Genomic DNA, 15,768 nt, shown 5'->3' with positions numbered 1-15,768 from the left:
GCCGCTTTGAAGTGTGCCAGGATCAGCAGGAGACAAATAAAAAGCCTCAGAAGCCCTGGCAGCACAGCAGATGCAATGATATTTTTCACAACTTAAAGGTATTCCAGCAGAGCAAGAACTCTGCTGGGAGAAAAAGCTTCTGGCCACAACCACCAGTTTCTGCCAACTTGCAAGTGAGTCAACAGCTTATTGCTGGCTCAGGCTGGGCTGGTTTTGTGCCCGGCAGGAGAGCCAGACAGCCACCAGAAGACGCATGGGGGGCAAAAGGCGTATTTCAAACACCCGTGGGACCTGGAAATGCTTTTACAGGGGATCGCAGGGTGCCAACGTCCTCATCCACAAGCTGCTCCTGCGGCGCCATGAGCTGAGAAGGTGCTGCTCAGCTGCGGAAAGGATGCGGAAATCCTTCCGATGCCGGCTGAGCGCTTCCCCAGACAGCCCCCCCCTCCCCCAGGGACATCACACTGAACCTGCCCGGGCACCCACGAGGAACACGCACCTTCTTCATCCACAGCCAGCACAGTGGCACCTCTGCTGAGCAGGGCCTGGACGACAGAGGCCAGCCCGTTCCGAGCTGCGATGTGGAGCGGCCTGGGGGGAGAGGGAAAGGCGGCGTTAACCCGGCAGCAGAACCACCCGCCTTTTACACCTTGTGCTACAACACGGGGCCCCTGCGAGCAGCTTTGAGGGCAGACACTGGACTGCTCCTGAGCTTGCACGCTCGCTGCGTGCACCGAGCAGGAGCAGAGCTCCTACCACCGCCCTCTGCCAATGCATCGCCCCCACCCAGCAAAGCCCTGTTTTTCCCCGCTGGTGCCAGCTGTCCAAATACTCACATTTGCAGAGCACTGTTACTTGCATTGATAAGGCCAAGGTCTTGGGTTTCCCCCAGGATCAACAAGGCACACTTTTCATGGCCCTGGAAAGGAGACCAGACTGTTTATAGTGCACGAGCAGGAAGGCAGGGGCAGTGGAGGGGACCCGGTGCTGAGTGGGACGTGATTCTCCAGGATACGGAAACGTTCCCTAAAGCCAACCTTCCACAACAGTTCACCACCTTGGCAGGGCCTGAGAAGACAAGCTGCTGTGCCCTCCATCTCCTCTGCGGCATCTCCTTCTTTGCGTGGACACAGCGATCACAAGCCTCCCGCTCCCACCATGCCCCAGGAAGCACACCGAGCTCAGAGAGGGGATCCCCAGGAAAAATACAGATGGGTCTGTGCTACAACCTAGGCTGCTCAAAACTGAATCGGGAGCGTCTGTACAGGTCAAGACAGGTAAGCAGACAGGCAGAGCAAGCCCAGGGCCCTCGCCTCTGCTCTGGTGGGGCAGGAGTAGGCGGACAACCCCTCTCATTAAGGTGGCAAGGCTGAAGGTGATGGTGACTGCAATCACGGCTGCGAGCGGCCATCTCCCTACCTTGCTGCAGGCCAGGTGAAGAGCTGTGTTCTTGTTGACATCCAGCACAGTTATATTTGCTTTTGCTTGGTACAGCAGGAACTCTGAAACGAGGAGGGACAGCTGCTGTTGAGAAGCAGCAGCACAGAGCCCGGCAATGTGGGGCAGCGGCCATGTGCTGAGGGGGCAGGAGTGGGGCAGCTGTCCCAGCGTGCCTACGAGGAGAGGGACAGCCCGGCTCCCACGGGACCCGGTTACGGAGGAGGCACAGGGAGGCTCGCACCCCGTACTGGGGAAAGCGGCTGCCGGCCACGTACCGACTGCTGCGGTGTGCCCGTTCTCAGAAGCCATCATGAGGGGAGTCCTCCCCAGCTTGTCAGTCATGTCCACCTCGGCTTGGTGGCGCAGAAGCAGCTGTAAACCATGGATGTTGTCTGCAAAGGCAGCAGCGTGAAGGGGTGTCCTGGGAAGACAAGAGAGTGGGTAAAGAGGCGGGCACAGCACCCACCCCAGCAAGACTGCCCAGGCCTACAGACACGTCTGGGGACGTCAGAGTCCCTCTGTGCCACAGGAAGTCATGTGGAAATCACTGCGGGAGTCACAGCCACCACCCAGCGGCACCGGGGAGCGGGTGACAAGAGAGGGACGAATCTGCGCTCACCTTCCTTTGGCATCTCTGCTATTAACAATCTTGGCACCTAATGCTTCCACCAGCATTTCAGCAGTGCCGTCCTGGTTGTTAATTCTGCAGTGGGGACGAGAAGGAAAGTTAGAACAAGACCAAGCAGCGTTAGCGTGTCTGCAGTGGGAGCGAGCAGCACGCTCCCAGGGCTCGGATGCAAACAGCAGCAGGTCTGGAGTTGTTTAGGGTAAAACACCCCTTTACCCTTCTCGGTATTACTGAAGAAAACACAGTACCACGCCAGACAACAGCCTTGCCCATCCTTTGCTGCTACGGGTCCCAAGGACGCACCAGGCCCACCCCAGGCAGAACGTGGCAATGCCTCCACCTTCCTCATCCCTCCACAGCCGCCCAGGGCAGCACACTCCTTCCTCTGCTGGCTGCAGAGCCAGCGAACCGCTGTCAGCCCCAAACCCCTCTGCACGCAGCGGGACCCCAGGGATCATGCTCAAACTGCCCCAGACACCGCTGAGGAAGGCGGCTTGGGACAACGTGGAGCCCTTCTCCCACCAGAGCCCATCTCCAGAGCCTCATGGGAAGCCTGGAGATTTCCCGAGATGCTCCGTGACCAAGGAGCAGAGATGAGCCATCCAAGAGGGTGGGCAAGGGCTGAACCACAAGCCCTTGGCAGCTCCGTTAGCTCCATCGAGCTGAAAGCCTGCTGGCGTGGGAGTCTGGTACATGACAGCCCTGGCTGTGCTGCGCACAGCCAACGAGGCAGCTGCTTTACAGCTCCCTGAGGACCTCCGGCAGTCCAGCAACCGCCTCCCTGCCACGAGGGAGCGGGGATGAGCAGGTGGACACCCAGGACACCCACCCTGGGGAGCTGCTGCCGCCCAGGACAGAGACCTTGGCAAGAAGGGCAGGGTTTGGAGCTCCTCCACTCAGACCACGTATCCCCTTTCCCACATCACCTGGCTGGGAGGAACCCAGGGCAGGTCCCAGGTGCCACTTACACTGCACAGTGCAATGGAGTAAAGGGGTTTCCTTCTAGGTACGCAAACGGATTGTGTTCAAGTAACAATTCAAGACAATCTTCATGCCCTGTGAGGAGAGAGGGAAATACATCAGTACCCAGCCTGTGGTTCCCCAACTGTAGCACAGCAAGAAGGGACTTGAAGGCCCCTCTGGCTCTCCCCGTGTCCAAAGAGCCGGAGGCCCCAGAGGCTGCACAGGACCAGCGGCACCAAAGTGCCCAAACAAACCCGGTCCCCGGCACAGAGGCAGCGGTTTTGTTTCCTTTCTGGCAGCAAAGCTGCTGCACTTCAGGAGGTTTCTAATTCCACGCCATCTCCTGAAGGACTTCACAGCCACATTGCTAGCTTCCCTTTGAAACGCCGAGACATCCCTTTCTGTTGCCGTATCAGTCCCACCACTCCCTGCAGCCAGGGTGACGGCCAAGTAATCCTATAAATCCAGCAGTCCTGGAGGAAGCAGCCTCAGCTGTTCTGTAATAGCTGTTTTCACATTTCATTCCTTTTTTAAGGAGCTTGGCACGGGGAGAAAAACTCCCTGCCTCCCTCCCAGATTTGTGCCGTCCTTTCCACCGGGCTGAACTCACTGCTGGGCTGATGGCTCCCAGAGCAGCGGGGGACAGAGGGATAACCTGGCTCTCCCTGGCTCCCTCCTCCCCATCAATAGCCAGAGCAGAGCAGAGGTGAGCAGGGGCCCAGCCCAGGTCCTTACCACTGTATGAAGCCCAGTGCATCGGTGAGTAACCACTGTAGTCCACCACAGAGTCCAGAGGGTCAGTAGAGAGGGCTGCCTGCAGCAGGGTCCTCAGGATTTCTAAGTGCCCGCACGCCGACGCAAAGTGGATCGGGGTCCGGCCTTTGAAATCCCGACACAGAACGAAGGCATCGTGGTCCAGCAGGGCAGCCAGGCAGTCCTCACAGCCTGTCACAGCCTGTGGCCAGGAAAGAGGACCAGGAGGGTCAGACCTCACGCTTCAATCATTTAACAACAGAACTACCCGCTTCTTCCACAGCCGCCTCCTCAAATGCTGCATCTCAGGAAGGGAAAATGGGCTCTTTCACTGAGGACTCGTGCAAGAAAAGAAACCACCTGCTTGTTCTCCAGGCAGCCTCCGCTCAGGAGGACGAGCAGAAGCTGCAGGGCTCCGGGCCCGCCCCAGTCCCAGGGAGACACTCACCCCTCGGTGCAGCGCGGTCCTTCCCCTCTTGTCCGCTGCATCGGCTGTGGATCCCTTCTCCAGCAGGAGGTGGACACAGTCAACGTGGCCATTCATGATCGCCAGCATCAGTGGGGTTCTGCAGGGGGAGAGGCAGCAGGGAGGAGAGTGGGCTTGGAAATCAGCTGCGCTCAAGCACTGCCCTCTCTCCCCTGTCCCAGCCGCCCTGCAAGAGGCCCGACCCTGCGCCACGCAGAGCCCAAGAGAAACATGCAAACTCACTGGCCGTGGATGTCCATGACGTCGGTGATGTCTGCCCGCTCCCCGCTGTCTATCAGGAGGTGCAGGGAATCGGTGTTCCCGTTGGCAGCTGGAGACAACGCACGAGGAAAGGAGCAGTCACGCACACGTACAGATGGGTCCCCTCCTTCCAGCCACCGCCGCAAACCAAAGGAAGGGGCTCGTGCCCAGCAGCCAGGCACACGTGGCTGAGCAAATTCGTTCTGTGGTTGCTAGGCTGCAGGACTGATTAGCACGTGCACAGGCTGAGCTGAAGACACGTGCGAGCAGAAGCTGCTGGTGTCTTCTCTCCCACCCGCTGCTGAGCCACTTGGACTCTCAGCTTCTGCTGGCACATCACAGCAGGCTGCGCTGGCCCCATCCTGCCTCTAAGCGTCATCTTAAACCACTGCCCCTTCCCGCTCCCTGAAGAGCAGCCGGGTGAACGGGCATCCTTGGCAGCGGTGGCACCGATGGCTGGAAGGGCTCTGGACACGCTCCCTCGCCACCCCCAGCCCCGTCTGCCCTCCGTTACCTGCAGCGTGGAGAGGGGTCCACTTCCTCTTCCTCTCCTTCACCAGAGCGGATGCACCGTGGCTGGTGAGCACCTCCACACACTCCGTGGAGCCTCTCTCCGTGGCGAGGTACAGCGCCGTCCGCCCCTTGTGGTCCCGCACGTCGAGGTTCACGAGGGTTTCGGCAAGTGTCTTTAGGGCTTCACAGTGACCATTATAGGCCTGAGGACAAAGCAGACCACATTAAAGCGGTGCCTGGAGAGGCTGCACCCAGAAGTTCCTCCCCCAGGACAATTCCTGCTCCCTGGGTCCCTCCAGCCCGATGAGCTCCTGCCCAGCCATTGCCTCTCGTTTGCACCCCGGTCCCACGCAAAGCCCTCGCCCACTCCTGCCCCTGCCCACGCTCAGACAAGGGAGGTGGCTCCAAACAGCAGCAACCCAAAAGCCCTGGAGAGGGCAAGGAGTTTAACATACAAATCAAAGGGACTTTGACCGATGGCCCATGGGGAAAGCCGCTCCCCAGCCACCAGCACCTTTCCTCTTTTGCCCCCCTCAGCACCGACAGCTGCGGGGACCCAGCCCGCGCTGCCCAGGAGCGGGCACCTCCCCAGGACTCAGCATGAACCCGGATGGAGCCAAGTGCCCTCCGCAACCCTGGGGCTGGGCCAGCCGTACTTACAGCTAAGTGCAAAGGGCTGACTGGAATGGTGCTTTCCACATCCTCCAGGCAGTTAAAAGACATTTCCAGGAGCTGCAACAGCAACAACACAAAACCATAACGGATCCTGGACTCACGGAGGCTTCGACAGACACCCTGTCCCCACCAGCAGGCTGCAGAGGGGTTAGAAAACCTGCTCATCTGCTTCAGAATGATCTGAATTTCAGGAAGGGACCTTCCTTGACCTGGCTTTGGGCCCTGCATAGACAGTCACATCAAGTCCCTGCTATCCAGAAGCCTCCCTGCTACTCATATGATTTCCTATACCCACACGGCTGCAAGCTTACCCTGTAACAATGCAGGCGCTTCAGACAGTTACAAGGCATTTTCTGTACTGCAAGAGCTCTTCCTTGGCACAGGTCTCCAGGCTTTCTTTTAAAAGCCCAACCTTGCTCTATGGCCAGGGATTTAAGCCATATGTCATCCATATGTCACCCTGTGCTGGGTAACAAAGCTCCTTTCCCTCAGGCATCTCACTCAGGCCCAGGTCTTTCCTTCGTGGTATTCCCAGCACGACAGCTCCCCAGGAGTCCCCATGCTTTTTAATCAAACCCATCTCCCTTCCTCCTGGGCAAACCCTGACACCGTAGTGCCTACAACACACACAGTCCTTTAGCCACACCTGCACACCATAGCGCTTGACACGTTCCTTCCCCACCTCTCCTGGCAGCACAGAGGGTTTTCTCTGGCTCACTCACCAGTTCGAGGTTCTGCCTGTTGCCGTACGCAGCTGCATAGTGGACAGCGGTATATCCCTGCTTGTCCCGGAGGGATGGGTCAGCACCATTATCCAGCAAGAACTCTAAACAACTGCAATGAGCAAGAGAAAGGGGAGATGAAGAAAAAGGGGAGATCGGAGAGACAGAGCTTTGCAGGGACCCTCCCTGCTTTGCTCCCATAGCAGATGCTGTACTAATCCCCTCAAGACACGGAGCGCACGCAAAGCCCGCTGGAAGAGAGGACCGGGAAGTGATGGCCAGGTTTGCCTCAAGAATCAAATCAGCAGATGTTTCCTCCAAGGCATCACCGCTCACTTCAGCGTAAGCAGAAGCAAGGTATTTCTAGTGACTGCATGCAGGGGTCCGGGGAAGGGGTAAACAACAAACAACTGCCAGATGGGGCTGCGGTGCGGACTCACAAGAATGCCTCCTTCAGCCTGGACTCCTTCAGTGGCTCCTCATCAGTGTCATGGCTGTTTCCTGAATGAGTCTCTGCTCTGAAAGGTCAGAGACCTGCATCAGTTTGCTGATTACCCCCTCCTACCCACGCTCCTCAAAGCGCTCCCCTCTTCACAAACCACCGAGCGCCAGCTGCAGGGAGGTGGCCAGGGAACAGCAGAGCATCACCGCCCAGCAGCGCGCCGTCGCCTCCAGCCCCAGCAGCGAGGAGCGCGCGCCCGCAAGACACTCACCTCCTGTACGTGTCCGAAGCAGCAGCATAGTGTAAGGGGGTACAGCCTTTACAGTCAGCCTCGTTAATACTGGCTCCTGCTGTGACCAGTGTCACCGTACACTGATAGCTGCCGTTGGCAGCTGCGTAGTGCAGTGGAGTCCTGGGAAGGCGGAAAGGAGAAGGGGGCTTAGCAGCACTGCCTGTCACAGATGGAGAAACTCGCCTGGAAGTGAGGCAGGACCCAGGGAGCCAGCCACCCCGCTGCTGCTGAGCTGCACCCTGCTCTGGCTCAAGGGTTTGGGTCAGCAGCTCCTTCTGAAGAGGCAGAGCTGGACCTCTTGGGGTGAGAGGGGGTGAAGGAAGCAGCTTTAGACACCAAATGCAGCAAAGGTCTTAGGAATGTCCCAACCCAAACCCAGGCTCAGTGCGCTCCAGCTGTTTTAGGGCTGGAGGAATCACCCTTGCAAGGCCCACAGCACACTTACCTTCCAAATTTATCTCTCCTCCTCAAGTCAGCACCGCTGCTCAACAGCAAATTAAGACATTCAACGTTCCTACAGGAGGTAGGGAGATGAGTTAGACACGGATCAGAAGGGACCACAGCAAGAACGCAAACTCCTCCTAGTTGCAGACAAGACAGCTACGCTTCTCACCCGCACAGCCTGGACGTGCCAAAGCTCAATTCAGTTTCTCATCTTTGGGCAGCATAAGAGCCGCAGCCATGGCTGGATGCTGCGCACACAAAGCTCTTCCCTGCTCTCCAGTGAAATAACCCTTCACGCTTCCTGCCTTACCACCGCTATCCTGCACTGCGTGGAGCTCTCAAACAACCAGGCAATTATAGAAAGACATTAGCCATGGCATCAGTGCAGCTGATGCACTTGATTTTATGCTACAAAAAAGATCTAGGATTTCTGGCTTCTGCGTCACTGCACTGTTCGCACCGCTCAGGCAGGGTAACAGCACTGCGATGCCGAAGGACGGCTCCGTGACTGGCTCTCAAGCATCATACAGACATAACAGAAACAAGTTCCTCGACGGGACTCTACACCTCTGCCATATCGCTGCAGCCACGTTCGCTCTCAATGCACCGCGTGAAATCAAACTCCCTGGCAAACAATATGAGGCATTTACACAGCCAGCTAAATCCCTGCTGCTTTTCACGCATCAGCTTGTGAGCCCTTCACAAACCCCCAGCCAAGGAAGCATTTTAGCCCCATTTTAAAGAAGGGTAAACAGCCACGGAGGGAAACGACTGGATGAGTCACAGCGTCAGTGGCAGAACAGGGCCAAAAAGTTTCCATTTTCATTCCTGCTCTAAACACAGGTCTCTCCGTTCTCTCTCAGAGCTGGAACGGCACCCAGGGGTCCGACTCCCAGTCCTGACCAAAGCACTGCACTGGGCTGCCCTCTCACGGGCAGAGAGGAGGGTTACGATTTGGGTTGGGGACAGGCAGCGACCTTCCTGCACGCAACGCAGGACCAGCGCCCCGTGCACAGCTCACCCTCCAGAAGCAGCAGCGTGGAGGCAAGTCCTCCCGAGGTTGTCAGGCGTGTTGATATCGAAGCCTGCAGACAGCACGTGCTCATTGCTCAGCGAGGAGACGATACTGTACAACTGACCTGGGGCAGGAGGGGCAAGGAGTTAGGGGGAAGCTTGAGGGTCCCCCGACTGCCCCTGCCGCAGGAGGGGCAGCCGAGCCACTCACCTGAGGAAAGTAGCTTACGACAACAGTCTGAAAATCCAAAGAGAACAGCTAAGTGCAGAGGGAACATGTCGTGGATCCCACGCCTGCCAGGAGACGAGAATCGAGTCAGGATGGATCATTCCTGCATCCTCCAGCCCAAGGCAGGGAAAGGGAGGAAGAGTCCTTCCTTACCTTGCAGTGTCAGCACCATTCGTCATCAAAGTACTAATTAGCAGCTCGTGGCCATATCTAGCAGCAACGTGGAGGGGGGTATTGCCGTATTTGTCAGCACAGTCAATCTCACTGCCTAGAAAGGAAAAGCCAAGTGCTTTGCCAGCAGGTCTCTGCGTTCTAGTCCCCAGCAGCCCAGGCTGTTCCGACAGCCGCGTCCCCATCTCAGGGACACAGCTAATAACTCGAGTCCGTTCAGCATCGTGCAGAAGGAGAACTGTAAACCGCTCTCTGAGCTGAGAGCCCACTTGTATCCTGCAAACCCGGGACATTAGATCTCTCCCCCTTGCCCCAGGAGAGGATGCGTTCAGCCCCGGAGGTCTCTGGCTGAACCCCTGGGGTGTCTGCCAAGCCTGCAGCCCTCTTAAAAGAATATTGTCTTTCAGGCTGGATGTGGCAGTGGGAATGCTCTTTGCTCTGCCCTGGCTGGAATTTCGGTCCCCTGCTCTGCACTTCGCTGCCCTTGAGGGCACGCACGCTCCCTGCCACCCCCAAGCAGCACATCGGCAACAGCCCCAAGAGCACAGAGTGAATTTGAGTGATAACTGTAGAGCTCTTAAACCCTCTGAGCAAACACGCAGGGGGGTCCCAGAGGCAGGTGCTGAGAAGCACAAGAAAAGGCTGGGGTAACCCAGGGCCGAAGGAAGAAGCCACTCACCATTCTGAATGAGGATCTGCGAACGCGTGAACCGTCCGTGAATGGCAGCCATGTGCAAAGGGCTCTTCCCTTCCTTACTCTGCAGAGAGCAGAAGCGACGTTGCATCAGGCTTCCCACCACGCTCCCTGAGCTCTTCCCTCGGGCAGCGGGTCCCCGCTCCCCTCATCCCCAAGCTCAACCCCTCAGTGCCAGACCTGAAAGTTGACATCGGCCCCGTTGTTCACGAGGAGCTCTAGGCACAGGGCCCCGTTGGTGGAGACGGCAGCAAAGTGCAGAGGGGTGAAGCCCTTCTCGTTAGGCTGATTGACGTTGGCGCCGTAATTGACCAGCTCGTTGGCCACGGCATCTTGGCCCATGTAACAGGCAATGTGAAGTGCAGTGTTACCGAAGGAATTTGGTTCATCAATCTGTGGGAGCAACAAACACCAGAGGACTTGGGAATTCAGGAAGAAAAAAAGGCAGCTGAGAACCAGCCAGGGCTCCTGCCACCACCCAGCACCCTCTCCTACTCCTGTCTCCAGACTGGCCTGCACCCAAGCCCACCCTGCTCGCAGCAGCGGGGGTCTTACCTCGACTCCCAGCCTCAGCAGGTGACGCACGACTTCGATCTGGCCACTGGCTGCCGCAGTGTGCAGCAGGGTGTAGCCCTTCTTGTCCTTACACATCACATCAGCTCCCCGGGCCACCAGCAGCTTCAGAACTTCCAAATGCCCTGTCCGGGAGACAGCGGTAAGAGCCAGGGGACCCGGAAAATGGAGACCTGGGCACAGCGGCCTCTGGGGAGCCCACCACCCTGGAAGGTGAATCCACAGGCAGCAAGCAACGTGGGAGAAGAAAACGGACCACTGCCCCTGGGGAAAACCTACCTAGGAAAGCTGCCCAGTGGATGGGCTGGCGGTCCTTCTTGTCACAAGTACTCAGGCTGGCCCCTTTGTTCAACAGCAGGTTCACCATCTAGATGGGGAGAAGCGGTGAGAGAGGCAAGGCTGCCATTCCTCCCCGCTTGTGCAGGCAGAGGTGCCTTCGCCACCTGCGAAGCCCGGACCCAGGAAGGGGGACACGTGGGGGACCCCCTGCGCCCAAACCCGCCTCGCCTACCTCGAGGTGGCCGCTGTGCACGGCGTGGTGCAGCGCCGTGCGGCCCGTGCGGTCCGCGACGTTGACAGTGCTCAGCAGGGGGATGATGGCCTCCACGCACTTGGTGGCCCGGTTGGCAGCGGCGACGTGCAGAGGCGTTTGCCAATACTTGTCGCGGGCATTGACGTCTGCCGAGTGCTTCAGGAGGAGGTGAAGTGCCTTCTAGCAGGAGCAGAGGAAAGCAGAGCTCTAACCCAACCTGCTGGAGCCCACAGAAGCCCTCCAGCCAGGCAGGGGAAGCTGCAGCTTGGTCCACCTCATGCTTTCAGCACACACAGGGCTGCCCAGATCCACACCAGCCTACAGCCCCGAGAGCCAGAGCTGCCCTTGCGGGGCTGAGCTGAAACTGCCCCGCACGCTCACAAGTACGGCTTCTCCCCACTCTGTCAAAGGAAAGGACTTGTTCGCTTTTGTGTCCCCCATGACATTTTGAAGCCCACGTACGGCTGTGTTTCAGCATGTTATCACAGAGAAAGGGTGAGAGAGGTAAAGACAGAGTGAGAGAGACTCCAAGAATGAGCAGGGAGAAGGAATCTTCCCTACACAAATCCTCCAGCCCTCACCTGGGCTGCTCCAGCACCTTCCAGGCTGGAGTTCGGTGTGTGGGACCTGAATGAGCCGGGCTCATCCCACCCGAGAGCAGCTGTGAAACGCAGCTGCACGGGGGTACCGGCACAGGAGAAATACCTCCGAGCCACGTGATTTAACTGTGAGTGTTCATCCATGACTCACAAGGTGCGAAGCGCCCGGGGGATGACAAATGTGACCCACTGACCTATATTTGATAATTATTTCCCCCTTTTGCTGGTAGAGGCTGTTTGCTGCAACCCCACATTTTCCTTGTTACGGTTTACAGGCGGCCCACTTCCACGCAGCATCGGGGCAGCGCTTCCAACAATCCCAGCCCCACAGCTCACTGCTCTGCTCTTTTCTCCCAGGGCTAGCCGATACCACTCACGGCTGGGAGAAGCACATGAAACGGCCAGGCCATACAGAAGCCCAGCAATCCTAGAGAGCAGGCTCTAGGCAGGAACAGCCGTGAAGCACACAGACATTTCGGGAAGGCTCCTCTCAGGAGCTGGGCATGCAGGGCACCGTCAGAGCCCCGTGCCAAGCACCCTGGGGAAGAACAGAACGAGGGACGTGACTCTCCAGCACAGCTGAGCTGAGGCAGAGAAGAAAACGAGCGTGCTCAAATTCACAGAACAGCAGCCCTTCAGACCTGACAGCAGAACAGTCTCGGCTTGCTGAGCTCCTGTATTTTAGCGACCCACAGTAACTGTCCACACATGTTCACAGCAAATGCCTTCAGTAGAGGTTTATGCTAATGTGTTTCATCCCGTGTCTGCTGCCGATTAAGAGAATTCATGCAACCAGTCAATGTGTGGTAACCTGCCCTGCATGTCAGTCAGGGCTCCTGATCCCCTGGCTCCAACCAACATGACCACAGAGTTTCTTGCTCTCCAGCAACTCAAAACAGGACAAAGTTAAGTGGGATGAAGTTAAGCCCACAAAAGCTAAACATCAGGAAATCTTTCCAACAAGATCCATTGGAATCAGCTCCCAGAGAAAGGGTGAGAGCCCCATCAGCCCGCAAAGAAATGTAAAGCTGGATTAGACAAAGCCCTGAGGAAAGGCGGGGAGGAGGATGTTGTGGGGAAAACCCACGTGCTAACTCCTGAAGGATGGAGGGAAGGGAACCAAGGAGATTTTTTCCCAGCTCTCATTTTCAGCCTCTGAATTATGCGTTTGTCCTCTCTCCGCTCTAACGAGAACACCCATCTCAGCCAAAACCAGGCAAGATGGAAAAGAGAAGGAGAAGCACGCTCCCCCCCCATCAGTGCCCTCCATGCAAGGAGCAGACAGAGCCAGAGGGAACCTACCTCGTTACGAGAAGCCGCAGCACGGTGTAATGGAGTGAGCCAAACAGTGTCCTTCGCGTTAACATTAGCACCTGAGGAAGAACCAAAGAAGGGGTCAGAGCACAGAGAGGTGACCGGCTGCCCCTGCTCCAGAGTCCCAGGGCGGGTCTGCAGCCACCTCTGAGGAACCCGCCGGGCAAGGGTGCCAGTTCTGCTGCAAGACAGGACCTTGCACTGAGCTTTAGGTGAGGACAGACTCTGCGACCTGCAAGAGGAACAAGCTACACCCCTTGGGAGGCTGTGCCGGTGCACTGCAAAGGCAGAGACTTGAAGAGACGACACCTCCCAGAGTGCCAGCTTCCCCACTGAGCCAAAAAAACACAACAGAGACCCAGCGAGCAGTTCTGCTCCTTAGCTTAAAACAAGGCCACGTGAGTCAAAAAAACAGAGCATTTCATGTTGTGAGCTATAGCTGCTGTGAGCTGCATCTCCATATTAGAAAGGAAAGTTGACAGCTTACTGCCATCCCAGCTGCAGATCTGTGCTAGGCACTCAGGTCCCACTACACCTGAAGCCCCTGCCTTTCTTTGCTGCTGAGAACTCAACACACAGGCATAAAAAAAATCAACACAGGGCACGTAAGAGCATCCCATGCTTTGCAGACGGAGCTGAACATCCCCAATCCTGTTTAACAAGCCCTCAGCAAAGGATTTCCCCAAGTCTCTCCTTGTCAGGGTCACGTAGGATCATGCCAGCCTCGGGGTTCCCCCACATCACCAGCAAGCAGCTGCGAAGCCCACGGTGCCCCAAGGCGCTGCGCTGGTGAACGGCAGACGAGGAGACTCCTCTGTCTGCACCGCACGGGCACAGGACCCAAGCACAGGGCTGAGTGTCTGGAGGGAAATGAAGGGCAGCTAGTAACACAAGCCAAAACTGAGCAAAATCCCCTGATTTTTAGCTGACCCCTCTCCGTAAGCAAGTACAACTCTGCTCCCCTGAGCATCCTGCCGTTCAAGGCGTCTCCGAGGCGTGCATCCCCACTGCACCCTCCTCCAGTACCTCCTTCTAACATCTTGCACACAACCCCCTCCCGGCTTGGTTTCCATCTCTGCTATTTCAGTTCCAAGACACTTCTCTGTCTGAACAAACCTCTTAGAATTATGGCAACGTTTCCTAATCTTCCCCTGGCTGCAGCCCCACTGGCTTAAGCTTGAGCACACGGTTGCTTGGAGGGTGACCAAAAACTATTGCTCTGCACCCCAAAGGCCAGAGATCAGAAAGACGCCTTAAAGGCAGCGCCAGCACTCGAGCCAAGTGCTCTGAGCCTTGGCCCTTACCTGACAGTATTAGGAGCTCGAGGATTGCAACATCTCCTACGTAGGCAGCAGCATGCAGCGGCGTTCGTCTTTCTTGGTCCTGAGCAGGGATGTAAGAAACACAAACCGTCTGTGAGCTTTGAGGGCAGGGAGATCTCTCACAGCACAACCCCTCCTTCACTCCAGTCTGCCCCAACACCCCCATAAGCGTGTGCAGCATCTGGGGACATGGGACAGGGAGAAAACCGCTTAAACCCAGCAGCCTCCCGCGGTGCTGCGGGAGCACGCAGCCCTTCCGGAGCTCCACGGGTGCCGGGGTGTAGCTGGTGGCCAGAGCAGAGGGTACCTAGGCCACAACCCCAGCACGAGACGGGGAGGCCACGAGAGCCCCGGCCACTCATTTCATCCCCCCACTGATTCCCCGGAGACTGACCCGGCCTGGCTCCGGTGCTACTGGACTTAATGAACGTCTGCAAAGCACTCTGCGATCCGAGATGAAAGCCTGGCCGTGCTCTGACAGTGCACAGGCCGTCCCATTCTGCACACTTTTATCCTCTCGGCCAACAATAAAAACCACTCAGAATTACAGACAGCTCTGAAAGCAGACTCAGACCTGCCAGCTGCTGAAGGGCAGGAAGGTGCAGAAGCCCCTCTCTGATCTTAGATTGGATTAGCCAAAGAAAAAATACCTTCCACTTCTGTTTACTCAGGGCTGGGCCCTGGGTAACCTCTGCCTCCAGGCATTTGGTTCAAGCTTTGCCCGGTGAACACGCCACGTACTAAAGCCAGGAAGCAAACAAGTAGAAAGCCAAATGAGCACAACTCGTTTCAAGCCCCAGATTTTGTGTTTGGGGGGAAAAATAATGTAATTGCTTTTCATTAGGTTAAAAACTGTTCGGAAAATGGTGGTGGTTTCATTTTTTTGGTAACAACTTGTGCTGGCACAACCAGGCAGGAGGATGTGAAAGTGAAACCCAGCTGGCAGGTCACTGAACAAGCAACAACATTTCTAAACCTGCACACAAAAAGGAAATTAAGTGTTAACAATTGTGGTTTTATTCCTTCAGCAGCTGCGCGAGAGCTCAGCAAAACAATCTCAACCCTCTCTCCTGACAAGAGGACGAAGAGCTGCCGGGTCCCCAGCCGAATCAGTCATGGAAAAAAATCCCCACGCTATCTCTGTGTAATAAGCTAAGATACGATCGAAGCGTTAGTCCTGCTGGCACACGGGCACCAGCACGGGGCCGCCCTCACCTTCCCGGGACACCGGCCAGCGTCCACAGCGCCCGCCCTTGACCTCAGGGTTTAACACCATGAGGATGGGGTGTGCACCGGCCCCGGCCCTGGCTCCGCAGGCTGGGCCGGGCGAACGAACACCCTGACCAAGCGCTCAGCGAAACAAACCGGAGTGTGCCAAAAAGCCGGCAGCTGCCTGCAGCACGGCTGGGAGCGGCACAGACCGGAGCCCCACAGCTCAGAGGAGAGCAACACGGTGAACCAGAACAGGCTGCTCTCGCCTAGAGCTCACAACTTAGCCCGGCTTTCGGGCTGAGAGCACGGTGACTGCTGACCCGGCGCCAGTCCAACTGTGCCACCATGTCAGGCGGACCTGGGCCGGTGCAGTCAGGGCCGGCCGACGCGCCAGGCTGCGTCGCAGCAGGCTGCCGTTCCTTATCTGCACATCTGCCGCTGATTTGTTAGTGGGAAGCTCGTAAACCAGATCAAGGGAAGGCATGCTGACAAGTCAGACGGGAACGCTC

The 15,768-nt window shown here is 57.2% G+C and overlaps 1 protein-coding gene across 1 annotated transcript in view; it reads right to left on the bottom strand.

Annotated features, from left to right (window-relative positions):
* ANKRD52 (ankyrin repeat domain 52) overlaps positions 1–15,768 on the bottom strand; it is a 29,889-nt gene that overhangs the window by 10,390 nt on the left and 3,731 nt on the right. Inside the window, exons 3-27 of the mRNA XM_072847546.1 lie at positions 14,030–14,108; positions 12,714–12,784; positions 10,792–10,992; positions 10,560–10,647; positions 10,263–10,405; positions 9,888–10,100; positions 9,693–9,771; positions 8,996–9,110; positions 8,825–8,907; positions 8,621–8,738; positions 7,601–7,669; positions 7,135–7,275; positions 6,862–6,939; positions 6,422–6,533; positions 5,685–5,756; positions 5,026–5,227; positions 4,494–4,581; positions 4,233–4,350; positions 3,767–3,986; positions 3,037–3,124; positions 2,060–2,143; positions 1,716–1,861; positions 1,420–1,502; positions 837–919; positions 500–591 (exon numbers count right to left, since the gene is read on the bottom strand). Of these exons, the coding sequence (XP_072703647.1) occupies positions 500–591; positions 837–919; positions 1,420–1,502; positions 1,716–1,861; positions 2,060–2,143; positions 3,037–3,124; positions 3,767–3,986; positions 4,233–4,350; positions 4,494–4,581; positions 5,026–5,227; positions 5,685–5,756; positions 6,422–6,533; positions 6,862–6,939; positions 7,135–7,275; positions 7,601–7,669; positions 8,621–8,738; positions 8,825–8,907; positions 8,996–9,110; positions 9,693–9,771; positions 9,888–10,100; positions 10,263–10,405; positions 10,560–10,647; positions 10,792–10,992; positions 12,714–12,784; positions 14,030–14,108 (2,866 nt within the window). The remainder of the gene's footprint in view (positions 1–499; positions 592–836; positions 920–1,419; positions 1,503–1,715; positions 1,862–2,059; positions 2,144–3,036; positions 3,125–3,766; positions 3,987–4,232; positions 4,351–4,493; positions 4,582–5,025; positions 5,228–5,684; positions 5,757–6,421; positions 6,534–6,861; positions 6,940–7,134; positions 7,276–7,600; positions 7,670–8,620; positions 8,739–8,824; positions 8,908–8,995; positions 9,111–9,692; positions 9,772–9,887; positions 10,101–10,262; positions 10,406–10,559; positions 10,648–10,791; positions 10,993–12,713; positions 12,785–14,029; positions 14,109–15,768) is intronic.

This window comes from Ciconia boyciana, chromosome 27 (assembly GCF_034638445.1).
Source record: "Ciconia boyciana chromosome 27, ASM3463844v1, whole genome shotgun sequence".
In the NCBI taxonomy this organism is placed as follows: domain Eukaryota; kingdom Metazoa; phylum Chordata; class Aves; order Ciconiiformes; family Ciconiidae; genus Ciconia; species Ciconia boyciana.
Note: the sequence above shows the minus strand (reverse complement) of the source record. Positions and strands in the feature narration are given on the sequence as shown.